The following is a 12548-nucleotide window of genomic DNA, read 5'->3' as shown; positions in this document are numbered from 1 at the left end:
CCAGGGAACAAACTTGTGAACACTACCCCTGGTAGAATGGGCTCATAGCCCTACCGGGGGTGGCATGTCCTGGGCGAGATATGCCATAGTTATGGTGTCAATGAGCCAGTGGGCGATCCTCTGCTTGGAGACAGTGCTTACTTTCCACTGTGCACCAAAGCAGACAAAGAGCTGCTCAGAGATTCTAAAGCTCTGCGTGTGATCCAAATAGATGCGTAAAGCGCACACCGGACACAGCAACGACAGGGCTGGGTCTGCCTCCTCCTGGGGCAGCGCTTGCAGGTTCACCACCTAGTCCCTAAAAGGGGTGGTGGGAACCTTGGGCACATAGCCCGGTCAGGGTCTAAGGATCACACGAGAGTAACCCGGACCGAAATCCAGGCACGTTTCGCTGACAGAGAATGCTTGCAGGTCTCCTACCCTCTTGATGGAAGTGAGCACAGTCAGGAGGGCAGTCTTCAAGGAGAGTTCCTTAAGCTCGGCTGACTGCAAAGGCTCAAAGGGGGCTCTCTGTAGACCCTGAAGAACTACAGAGAGGTCCCATGAGGGAACGAGGCGCGGTCTGGAGGGATTCAGCCTCCTGGCACCTCTTAGGAATCTGATGATCAGGTCGTGCTTCCCTAAGGACTTACCGTCGACTGCGTCGTGGTGTGCTGCTATGGAGGCAACGTACACCTTCAAGCTCTCAACCTCTCCTGCAGGAAGGAAAGCACTGATCCGACTGCGCATCTCTGGGGGTCTTCGCGTCGGGAAGAACACCACTTAGCGAACAGACGCCACTTAAAGGCATACAGGTGCCTCGTAGAGGGGGCCCTAGCCTGAGTGATCGTGTCTACCACCGCTTAGGTCTTCCGCGTCCCGTCCAGGGGCCAGACGTGGAGATTCCAGAGGTCTGGTCGTGGGTGCCAGAGGGTGCCCCGTCCCTGAGAAAGAAGGTCCTTCCTCAGGGGAATTCGCCAGGGGGGAGCTGTCGCGAGGAGTGTGAGGTCTGAGAACCATGTCTGGGTGGGCCAGTAGAGTGCTACCAGGACGACCTGCTCCTCGTCCTCCCTGACCTTGCACAGGGTCTGTGCAAGCAGGCTCACTGGGGGAAACGCATATTTGCGTAGGTCAGGGGGCCAAATGTGTGCCAGCACGTCTATGCCGAGGGGAGCCTCGGTGAGGGCGTACCAGAGCGGGCAGTGGGAGGATTATTGGGAGGCGAAATAGTCCACCTGTGCCCATCCAAATTGACTCCAAATCAGCTGGACCACCTGAGGGAGGAGTCTCCACTCTCCCCTGAGGGTAACCTACCATGACAGCGCGTTCGCTGTAGTGTTGAGGTTGCCTGGGATGTGAGTGGCTCGCAGCGACTTGAAGTGCTGCTGACTCCAGAGGAGGAGACAGCGGGCGAGTTGTGACATACAATGAGAGCGCAGACCGCCTTGGCGGTTGACATATGCTACCGTTGCCATGTTGTCTGTCCGAACTAACACGTGCTTGCCCTGGATCAACGGCCGGACCCTCCGCAGAGCGAGCAGAATTGCCAACATCTCGAGGCAGTTGATGTGCCAATGCAGTTGTGTGCCCATTGCAAACAGCACCCCAGCCCATTTTGGAGGCGTCTGTCGTGACCACGATGCGCCTGGAGACCAGTTCTAGAGGAACACCTGCCCGTAGAAACGAGAGGTCGGTCCAAGGGCTGAAAAGACGGTGACAGACCGGCGTGATGACCACACGATGTGTCCCATGGCGCCATGCCCATCTCGGGACTCGAGTCTGGAGCCAGTGCTGAAGCGGCCTCATATGCATCAACCCGAGCGGGGTGGCCACCACCGAGGATGCCATATGCCCTAGGAGCCTCTGAAAAAGTTTCAGTGGAACCGCTGTTTTCTGTTTGAACGCCTTCAAACAGGCCAACAACGACTGAAAAGAGATGCTCTGAACTGGGAGGAGCTTGCTCTTTTCCCAGTTGACCCGAAGCCCTAGTCGGCTGAGGTGTGAGAGCACCAGGTCCCTGTGTGTGCACAACATGTCTCGAGAGTGAGCTAGGATTAGCCAGTCATCGAGATAGTTGAGAATGCGAATGCCCACCTCCCTTAATGGGGCAAGGGCAGACTCTGCGACCTTCGTGAAGATGCGAGGAGACAGGGACAGGCCGAAAGGGAGGACTTTGTACTGATATGCCTGACCCTCAAATGCAAACCGCAGGAAGGGTCTGTGTTGACAAAGGATCGAGACATGGAAGTACGCATCCTTCAGGTCTACCGCCGCGAACCAATCATGATGCCGGATGCTCGCCAGAATGCGTTTTTGCGTCAGCATCTTGAACGGGAGTCTGTATAAGGCCCGGTTCAGTACTCGCAGGTCCAAGATTGGCCGCAACCCACCGCCTTTTTTGGTACAGTGAAGTAGGGGCTGTAAAACCCCTTCTTCATCTCGGCTGGAGGGACAGGTTCTATCGCCCCCTTCCGTAGGAGGGTAGCGATGTCTGCGCACAAGGTAGCAGCGTTTTCGCTCTTGACCAAGGTGAAGTGAATACCGCTGAACCTGGGCGGGTGCCTGGCAAACTGAATCGCATAGCCGATCCGGATCAGCCATCGCGACGGATTGGAAAGCGCGAGCCACATGTCCAAGTTCCGAGCAAGGGGGACCAAGGGGACAATCGAAGCGCTTACCTGGCTCCTTGTGACCACCCCGGAACAGCCTGGGACGGGGGAGGTAGAGGCCTGTCCTCGTAACCCGTGGAGACTGCCACATCAGGGGTGGCTGTGTGCCACAGCTGGGCACTCAGGGGCAGAAAGGCCACCGCTGCAGCACCAATCCTGCAAGAAAAAAACCATGGACAGTAGTCATGGTGATGACCATGCACACCGGGTATGTGACCCAGGGAGGAAGGAAGCCGCTCTTTTGCTGAACTGTTGGGTACCGCAGCCACTTGGGTATGCGGCTAAATCAAACAAAAAGGCAACAAAAGATTTTCTGCCCGGCCCTCCACCGGGGGATGGAGTGGTCTTTTTACCAGCTCCAAGTGAGTGGGTTCCCTCGTCTCTGGGGTGCCCGTCTCAGGGGCGCTTTGACAACCTCTGTGGGTTCTTAGGCGCCGGTTGTGAGATGGGTGGTGTCTGCTTCCTGTGGTGGGCTCCACGCCGGGGCCGGGCTGAAGGGGCGGGCTGCAGTGGAGCCGGTGCAGTCACCGCAAGGGGATGCCTTTGGCGACAAGCAGATGGGGTGCGGGATCTTGAGCCACACCGGGGCAGGATGTGCCGGATTGCCTCCATCTGCTGCTTCACCACCGAGAACTGCTGGGCAAAGTCCTCGACGGTGTCGCCAAATAGGCCAGCCTGGGAAATGGGGGCAGCAAGGAACCGTGTCTTGTCGGCCTCGCCCATCTCCACCAGGTTGAGCCAAATGTGGCACTCCTGGACCACTAGTGTGGCCATCATCCACCCAAGAGACCGCGCCATGACCTTCGTCGCTCGGAGAGCAAGGTTGGTCGCCGAGCGCAGTTCCTGCATCAAATCTGGGGCAGAACGACCCTCGTGCAGTTCTTTCAACGCCTTGGCTTGGTGGACCTGCAGGAGAGCCATGGCATGCAGGGCAGAGGCGGCTTGTGAGCCTACAGGGCTTGGAATGGAGCTTGGGGCGTCCACGCCAGGTGGCGGTGCTCTGCAGGCATAGGTGCACCGCGAGCGCCTTATCCACCGGGGGAATCGCCGTATAGCCCCTGGCCGCCCCACCATCGAGGGTATTGAGAGCGGGGGAACATTCGGAATTGGGGCCGGGTGGTAAAAGGTGCCTCCCACGATTTTGTCAGCTCCTCGTGTACTTCCAGGAAGAATGGCACTGGAGCAGGGCGTGGCTGCTTTGAGCGGCGCCGCGAGCCCATGAACCAATCATCAAGCCGCGAGGGTTCAGGGGAGAGTGGAGATTTCCACTCTAACCCTACGCTCGTGGCCGCCTGGGAAAGCATGTCAGTCATTTCAGCATCGGCCTGTGACTGGGCAATCATCCCCGAAGGGGGAAGCCCAGCTGAGGATTCTGCGTCTGACTGGACAAGCCCGATCTCCGATGCTGCACTCGAGAGCTCATCATCTTCGCGGGCTCCGAACAAGAAGCCAGACGAGCCGTGAGACGAGCCGGTGAACTCATCCGGAAGCCCGATTGGGGCAGTCTAGCGTGCTGGGTAATGGGTGGTCCGTGGGGGATACCCGGCGGAGACGATCCCATTGGGGTCCCCAAATCTCCCCCAGTGCTAGCCACGCTGGCCCATGGGCGTTCTCTGCAGTGCACCAGTGCAAAGGAGGGAGAAGCCGCTGAAATGCGCCGTCAGATCCAGCAGAGGTGAATGAACAGTAGGATTCAGCTCAATGAGCATGACCGTTCAGCTCCGAAGAGAAAATCTGAAGGAGTGGTTGCATACCAGCTCCTTTTATACCCGTAGGTCCAGGGGAGTGGCATGCAAATACCACTTGCCAATTTTAATTGGCCTTTTATCAAAGACCAGAGGTGTCTCGGGCTCCCAAGAGTGACCGCTAGTGTCACTACATCGACACAACGTCGAGTGAGTGACAGATAGGGAACCACATTTTTCATTTTCTAAAAGGGATGGTTCACAAAACAAATTGGATATCATCTTACATAAAAAGAGTCAGCTAGCAGAATGTCCAGCCTCTTTGTCTCAGTAACAAAAGCAGATGCCGACCAGCTCCAAAACAATAAAAAAGCACCGTAAATGTAGCCCATATGACTCGTGCGCAATATTCCAAGTCTTCTAATCCATACAATTGCTTTGTGTGAGGAACAGACGTAAAATGAATTTGTTATTCACCAAAATTCTTGACTCTCCTGTTGCGTTCATTGGTGAGTAGATAATGGCATAATTCTCATTTTGGGGTGAGCTATCTCTTTGTTTCTTCAACTTCTGGCAATTTCATGTCCAGGGGTTGTTTATTAACCTCCTGAGACCCGAGCATGACTGTTGTGTGCATTTTTAATTTCCCTTTTCAGTTTGTAACTAGTAGCACCTATAAAATATAAAAAAATAAAAAATAAAAAAACATTTTTTTTTTAAAAGCAAATAGTTTTCCTAAAAATGTATGTCCTCAAGGGACAGCAGGTCTAAATTTTGAAGAATACCAAGCTATAGAAAGTCAGTTTTTTTTTTTTATCAAATTGTTTATTATGTTTCCAGGAGTATTGGTTATTCATGTTTTTGAGACATTACAGATATTACAGCCGATTTTCTGTAAAGCTCCGTTGGAACAATGTGTATTGGGAAATGTGTCCTCGTCAGAGGTCATTGTGTTTAACAGTGTGATTAGCCACTGGCTGATAAACTTTTAGAGTTCACTCACCAGTTATTGAGTAGTGTAGTGGTGAAAATGTTATTAGCACCAAGATCCTTTCACTGTGTGTTGAGAATAAAAGTTTGGTTTAACTCGTTCTGTGTCCAAAGACGAGATCCACACAGTCCATTTGAAAAATGTCTTTTTACATAAACTTTTGGGTCTTTACAGTCAGTTGTTCATTAAAAACAACAACAACAACAAAACATTTAATTCTAATCATACATAGCACAGATGCGTTATAGAGAGTAAGCATGTCCTCTCTCTTTAATATCCGCTCACTGGCGGATGCTGGTAGTCTTAAAGAGACAGTACCGATCAATGTAAATATTTGTAAATAGTAAAAATTATGCATGTAAACAAGTTCTATTTCAAGCAATTTGGAAAATTTTCAAAAGCTAAAATTTGACCAATATGATGAAAAAACTAATGCAAAAAGATTGTAAAATTAATATTTTAGAATTGTACCTAGAGGGGTTACCTAGAAGGTTAGAAGTTCCTTTTATAATTAACAGAATTAGCTGAGAGAGAATTTCTTTCATATGTAAGCACAATGGACATTGTAAACGTAATACTGTTTACCTATATGATTGATATCGAATCGAATTTGTGAATCAGAATCAAATCCAATCTGGAAATCCATATCAATACCCAGCCCTAAATATGAAGGTCACATTAGGATTGAATTGGAAACTTTTGATCAGGCCTTTAATTTTTATTATTTATGTATTTATTTGTACTATTTAAATGCCTGTTATGTATAGATTTTCATATTTAAGCCTTGTCCCAGAACTAGACTTTTATGAATATACAAATTAGTGCATGTTTATCTATGATAATCTAAACACAGAGTGGAATAAACATAAACCATTTCAATATTTATTATGTGAAAATTACTTCAATATATATATGCTTTTATTTTATTTTTTATTTTTTTTATTACAATTGTTCCACAGTTTTGCTGTCATTTCCATCACACCAAACAATTTTGCCCCTAATAAAGTTTCTTTCAAATGTTTGTGTACTCGTTAACCAAGTAAACAAAAGCATCAATGAAGAGCATGCCTGGGATGAAATATAAGATGTTTGTAGAAAGCAAACAAAATTCAAGGTAAATATTACTTTTATTGGGTGTTATTTCCAATAAAGTTGTTATTTTGCAAAATTATGCAAAATGTGTGAAAATATTATATTTTGGATACAGAACACATTAGTCATGTCATGAAACCTTAGCAAGACAAAGAAGTTGGACATTTTACATTAAAAATGTAAATTCAACCACAGAATTCTCTTAAAAACAATGCAGAATTTAAGATTTGCTGAAAATGACACTGTGGTAGGTATTTTATTTCTGAAAAAATTACAGTCTCCTGTGTTACATGTACATAAACTGTTGGATGTTGTTCGTAGACAAATAAAAAAAACAATTTGTGAGAGTGTAAAAATAATTTTAATGAGACTTTACTTTCTGGAAATCCACAGTGCTAAAATTGCTCGAAGTTGAAGAAACACTCTTTAATGTTTGATTGTTTGATGTCGCTTTGCAGTACAGTTGTTTGAAAATCTGTTATGACATATGCATATTTGTAATCCTGTGGGCAGACTACAGCAGAAACGGCTCTATCTTCAGAAGCAGTCTCAGGTACAAGCCTACTTCCATCAGATGCAGCTGGCAGAAGATGCTTTCCCCAACTCTCAGGACTGCCGAGACCCCCAGCACATCAGTAGCCCCCTCTCCAGCCCTCCCTTCAAACAGACCCAAACCCTAACCCCTTTCCTGGAGCCCAGCACCTCACCTCTACCGTGCAGTCCCAAGCCAGCCCGCTATCCAGACTGGCCTCCACCACTTGCACCCTCAGACAGCCACACAAACTACACGCCATCCCTCCCTACAGAGCCTCTCTACGCATGGAGTCCCGCCCAGCCACCTCTCCCACCGGGCAAAGCCGAGAGCCCTTCAGCCCAGCCCGCACCCGAGGCCCCTTTCCTGGACTGTGAGATGATGGAGACTGCAGAGGCCCCACAAGGCTGTGTACTTGTAAACTAAATGTGCACTGCAGGTGAAATGGCCCACTCTGAGGCTGGCTATCAGGCATGATTCATTTGAAGGAAATTGGGGGAGTGGGAATGCCCTCAGGGATGAACAAGATTGTATGGTTTATGTCACCGTATAAACCTACAGACCGTACCATCTCATTTACTTGATCCTGTGATAGAACCAGCCTGATGTCATGAAAATTACATGACTGTGGCAAAATTTTTGCAAAATGAAATAAGGTGGTTTCTTGCACATATCGCAGCAGTTCTGAGGTGAAATGTGCACTGTGTGGTGCTAAAAGAGGGACATTTTCTCCCAAATATATAAGGATTTTAAGGTTAATGCTTTATCGAGTTTTGAATAAACAAAACCTACCTCCCTACCTTAAACCTAACCGATAGTGTCATAAAAATCAAATGTTAGATGAATGACCGATTACATTTTTAAGGATAATGAGTGTTAAATCAACAGAACCTACAATCCTACTATAAACCTTAAACCAAAACCTAAACAGTAGTGTCATAAAACGCAAATGTGAGACGAAAAAACCAATTGAGGAAGCAACCATGTCATTTTGTGGTGCTTTTGGCTCATGTGTCGATTTGAGTACTCTTCAGGTCCTTTGCATCGCAAGTGCAACAAACTGCGCAGTAGCTGCATACAGACATTGGGTCACATTCATGAAAAGTCCGTAAATAAACGACACATTTGGGAGTAATTTATGCGTAAAATGGAGCTTAACGAAAACTTTCCGCCGGATTCACAAACACTTCGTATTCACCAGATATGGTAGTAAAACGTGTGTATGTTAGTGAATTCCAAATGTTCGTAAATAGAGCGCGCGTGCACGTTCATTCACAATTATCGTAATCCACACCCATAAATGCCATATAAGGAAGGCTACATTCACATTGTAAACTATTGATTCAGCAAACACTCAAAAGTTCTAAAAAGAAAGTGAAGAACTTACAGTCTTCGCATGCTTCTGCTGTCATCAGAGGTTCTTTTGAGAATTAAACAGTCAATAAAAATTGTTTGACATGAAGCTTTAGTGTAAAAAATTTACAGTTCATGCCGGCTAGGTTGTCCACCACCTGGTGGACATGGTGACCACCATTACCTTCTCTGGTTCAGTTGAGTGCATCGCCAGCATCATTGGAGATATACTGTACTGTAACAGTGATATACCCTTGCAACAGGTAAAATTATCAAATAAATTGATAGAAGGCCTGAAAAAAGGTCTTTGACAGAAACGCTGATTTGCAAGCATATTACAGATTTGCAAGCTATACGACAGTGTGCAAGCTTTTTCTTCCAGTAAATCAAATGCAAACTGCATCTTTCCATGAACGTTTCACCCCATACCAAGCGCTTCTGCTGAAAAAAAAAAAACGATAAGCAGAGTTGGGAAAAAAACTTTACTTTTAAAAATAAATGCATTTCATGAATAAGGCTCATTGAATGCAAACATTAAAGTGTATTGCCTTACAAGTCATGCACTATAGTGCAAGAGTTTAATTGTCATAAGGTAGTGTTGTGTGTGGAACAGGGCAAAAATTACATGTTTATGAACTGAAAATCTGCCGTTTTACTCAGGATTTGTGTGAAAGTGAATAAAAGTCATTGTTGTAGCACCTCTAGTGTTCATTTCACAAGGAAACTGCTGCGAAACATTCGAGCCACGTAAAAATTATTTTGCAAAAATGTAAGTATAGCAACATGATTCTATAAGACCAGGTTGCACAGAACATTACAGACCTTTTACAAAGATGTATGTGAGATGTGATAGTGTCCTGAAAATGTGTTCAGTAAGCACAGATAAAATAGTGCAGCTACCATAGAGTTTTTGATTCGTATTAAAGCAATATTTCTTTTTTCAAAGAGTTTCAGTGTTTTATGAGTAGTTTATTGTTTCATCCTTAAATGAGCAGTAGCTACCCATGTTTTTGTTATTAGTATTGTGTAATTTAAATAATGGATAATTAACAGAATACTTGTAAATATTAGGACTTTTCTAAGGGGTGAAAATAATTATAAGATATAATGTTAACATCAGCATGAAATGGCATTCTTAACCATTTTACTTTACAAGTGAAACAGGGCGGGACTTCATTTTATCCATCAGGAATTGATTGGTTTGTAAAAAGTGGGAATTCCTTTTCAGACTGGAGCTTGACATCAATGTGAATTTGCTATAAGAATGCCTAAAAAGCTATTTGGCTATTGGTTAACATAATCCAGTATCCTGGGCGTCCTACTGTAGGTGACATCAGAAGAAAGAAAAGTCGTTTTAGAAGTGGAGCAAGTTATTAAATTTTCCTGAAAGATTACGAAGACTCTTTGATTTACATGCTCTGATGAATCCTGCACAGTAAGACATGTATGATGTAAGTAAAAAGGGTTGATTTTGATCTCATATTGACTTTAAAATGACACTACCTGGCACTACTAATTTTCAAAGTGGGGTGGGGAAGTAGTAAAGTGCATGGTTACAATACATGGTTTTCTGCTAATATGTTTGCTTATAGAGACACTTTAAACCTTTAGACTTGAGTTAAATGGATTGAGCCAATCAGATTCCAGTAAAACAATATAGAATACAGTGATGGAGCAGCATTGTAGCTTCATCGTACAAGTCTGCTTAATCTGCACTACTACTCGAACTGGAGTTCAGCAGAATTGTTTCAAAATATTCAGTGTTGTGCCTTTCGATTCTTGTTGTTCCTTTGGAGAATGTCTGTTTTTAGATTTAATTCTTCAAGTAAAGCTTCCTGTTTGAAATTGCAGTGTAAAGCACCCTCTTTTGACAGATATTTTGAACCAAAGTCTCCATTTAGGTTCTATTTTGAAGTCCACTACGTGGATTGTTTTAGAACCATCCAGCTACATGATATTTAGTTGTCATGGTCGAACAGTATTTGCCATCCAAAAGTATAGCAATATCTAGAATAATAGTTCCTATGTTCAAAATGGGTGTAGTGAATGTGTTGTCATTTTTTGCCTTTGATGAAAAAGATCTTATTGTGACTATTTAAAATTCTTTGCCAAGTCTTTCTTATACATTTAGAAGTGAAAGTTTTGTTATACTGTAGTTGTTTTTCAGTGCAAAATGTTTTCCAACATGTAATCACAATATCAATTTTGTTATATTCAATTTAAAACGCTGAGTTCCTTGCATAAAAGGGAAATAAAGCTCATGCTCTTTGAGTGAAAAGTTTTGCAAGAGTGTATTCATTTCACACACTACATATTCCTTTGAGCTTGCATCTCACAACTTCGGTACTTCGGACCATGCTTAGAAAAATATAAAGGCCATGAATTGGTTAGGTTGTCCTGGGTTAAATAAAACTTCTATGCCTCAGAAAATATGTTCGACCTGTCCTTCAGTATGCAAAAACTAAAATTGCATTTACCCTAATGCACTTACAATGGAAGTGTACGGAGAAAGCGTTTGGGGGCGTTTAAAAGCAGAAATGTGCGTTATTAGAGCTGTAGAGTCCTGAATCTTCCATTTGGCAGTGGATGAACATCTAAACAGTTCTTTATAGATAGTTACAACATATCTCTTCTAGGATCCTTGCACATACCATGCAAATGTTACTGGCTTTGCATAGTCATGACAGGAGTTGAAAGATTGAATATAGCTCTGGACAGAAGGTTAGGAAGAGATATTCTCAGAATATTATCATGTTAACACGTTTACTGTTTAATTCTCATGACTTAACCTTCAAAACAGTGTGTATTTTAATGTTTATTTCGGCACAGTGCTTTGCCTCTTAGACTTCCATTGCAAGTGCATTATTGTACAAGCATTTTGAGTCGAATTTATTCTCTGTGGTTATCGACAATGTGCTACAGATGCTGTTGACGGAGCTTAACTTGTATTGAATCCTGAACATTCCTTTAAAGCAATGTTTCTTAAATGGTGGGTTGCGACCCAAAAATTAGTTTCAGGTCTGTTCTACCAAGGTTGTTAACTATGAACAAAAACAATGCAAGGTAGTTTTTTTTCTATGGCAATTTGTGCAGTGATTATTGGCTCCCGACTGTATGAAACAGCCAAAATTCAAGAAACATTTAGGTTAACCAAATTCTCAATTTTCCTAATCAGACCATATTATGCTTTATTTTGCATACTGATAGGCCTGTGCACCTTGTGTTATATTGTGGGCCTTAAATACATTACAATGTATTGTAATTTTACAGACATTTTTGTTTAACTTTTGTACGATAAGCAATTTTGGAACCGTGTGTGATTGCCACTTGATGTCTGCTGTAAAATCTGGGTCCTGAAGTAAAACCAGTTAAGAACCGCTGCTTTAAAGCTGTAAATTGCATATGGTGCTTGAAATCTGTCATTTGTTGGCACTGATCCCAAACCAAACTAGAAATCTTGTGCAAAAACCCTGAAACATGAAAACAGACATTCTGTCATGGTAAATGAAACGTATTTCCTAGAGGACCAGACAAAGGTAACTGTTGACATATAGCAGCTTCTTTTTTTATCTTGACAGCATTAAGACATAACAGCAGAGCTGTTGAAAGAACAGGAGTGTTGCATACAGTTGAGAGCTGGGAAATTTCCCCTGATGATTTCACAGAGTAGAATAGCACTAACACTCAAAAGGTGAGTCCTGATGTTCCAGCATTAAAATGTTCATCAGCCAGCATGACAGCAGCAGCTACAGAATCAGACTCCACAGATAACAGCCTTGTCAGAACAAATACTTGAAGCAATGACAGAGCTCTCAAATGCTATTAGTCTTTGCAATTGTAGCCCATTTGTAAAAATAACAAGGCCTTTAAAGCTTAAAACAATATATCTCGAGTTTGATTTGAATGTATTTCATCTGAATGTGGTTTGAAATGAAATCCAATTATCTTATCACTTAGGTCATTAACAAAATTATTAAACTACTTATGAGAACTTAATTTTTCAAAATACTTTAAAGTTCAAATATACTACAAAAACAATGTAACTTCCAGGCTCAAAATGTCCATGTGAAGAGTGATTTAAAGATACTACCATATGACTGCTTTTGGCCAAAAAAAAATATTATAACTGTACATGGGGGGGGGGGGGGGGGGGGTTGGTTACCCTTTAAGGCATACATGAGCAACTGAGTCTCGAAGATCTTCAATCTTGATGCCTAAATATTTCATTAAACATTAATATCCAACAG

At 43.9% G+C, this 12548-nt stretch overlaps 1 protein-coding gene across 2 annotated transcripts in view; it reads left to right on the top strand.

Annotated features, from left to right (window-relative positions):
- LOC127439846 (serine/threonine-protein kinase SIK2-like) overlaps positions 1 to 10567 on the top strand; it is a 68487-nt gene extending 57920 nt beyond the window's left edge. For both annotated transcript variants that reach the window (XM_051696095.1, XM_051696096.1), the window contains one exon: positions 6930 to 10567. In XM_051696095.1, the coding sequence (XP_051552055.1) occupies positions 6930 to 7374 (445 nt within the window). In that variant the 3' untranslated portion in view covers positions 7375 to 10567. The remainder of the gene's footprint in view (positions 1 to 6929) is intronic.
- The last annotated feature ends 1981 nt before the right edge of the window (positions 10568 to 12548 follow it).

Source organism: Myxocyprinus asiaticus, chromosome 4 (assembly GCF_019703515.2).
Source record: "Myxocyprinus asiaticus isolate MX2 ecotype Aquarium Trade chromosome 4, UBuf_Myxa_2, whole genome shotgun sequence".
In the NCBI taxonomy this organism is placed as follows: domain Eukaryota; kingdom Metazoa; phylum Chordata; class Actinopteri; order Cypriniformes; family Catostomidae; genus Myxocyprinus; species Myxocyprinus asiaticus.
The sequence above is the reverse complement of the archived record's forward strand: the minus strand, read 5'-3'. Positions and strand labels throughout refer to the sequence as shown.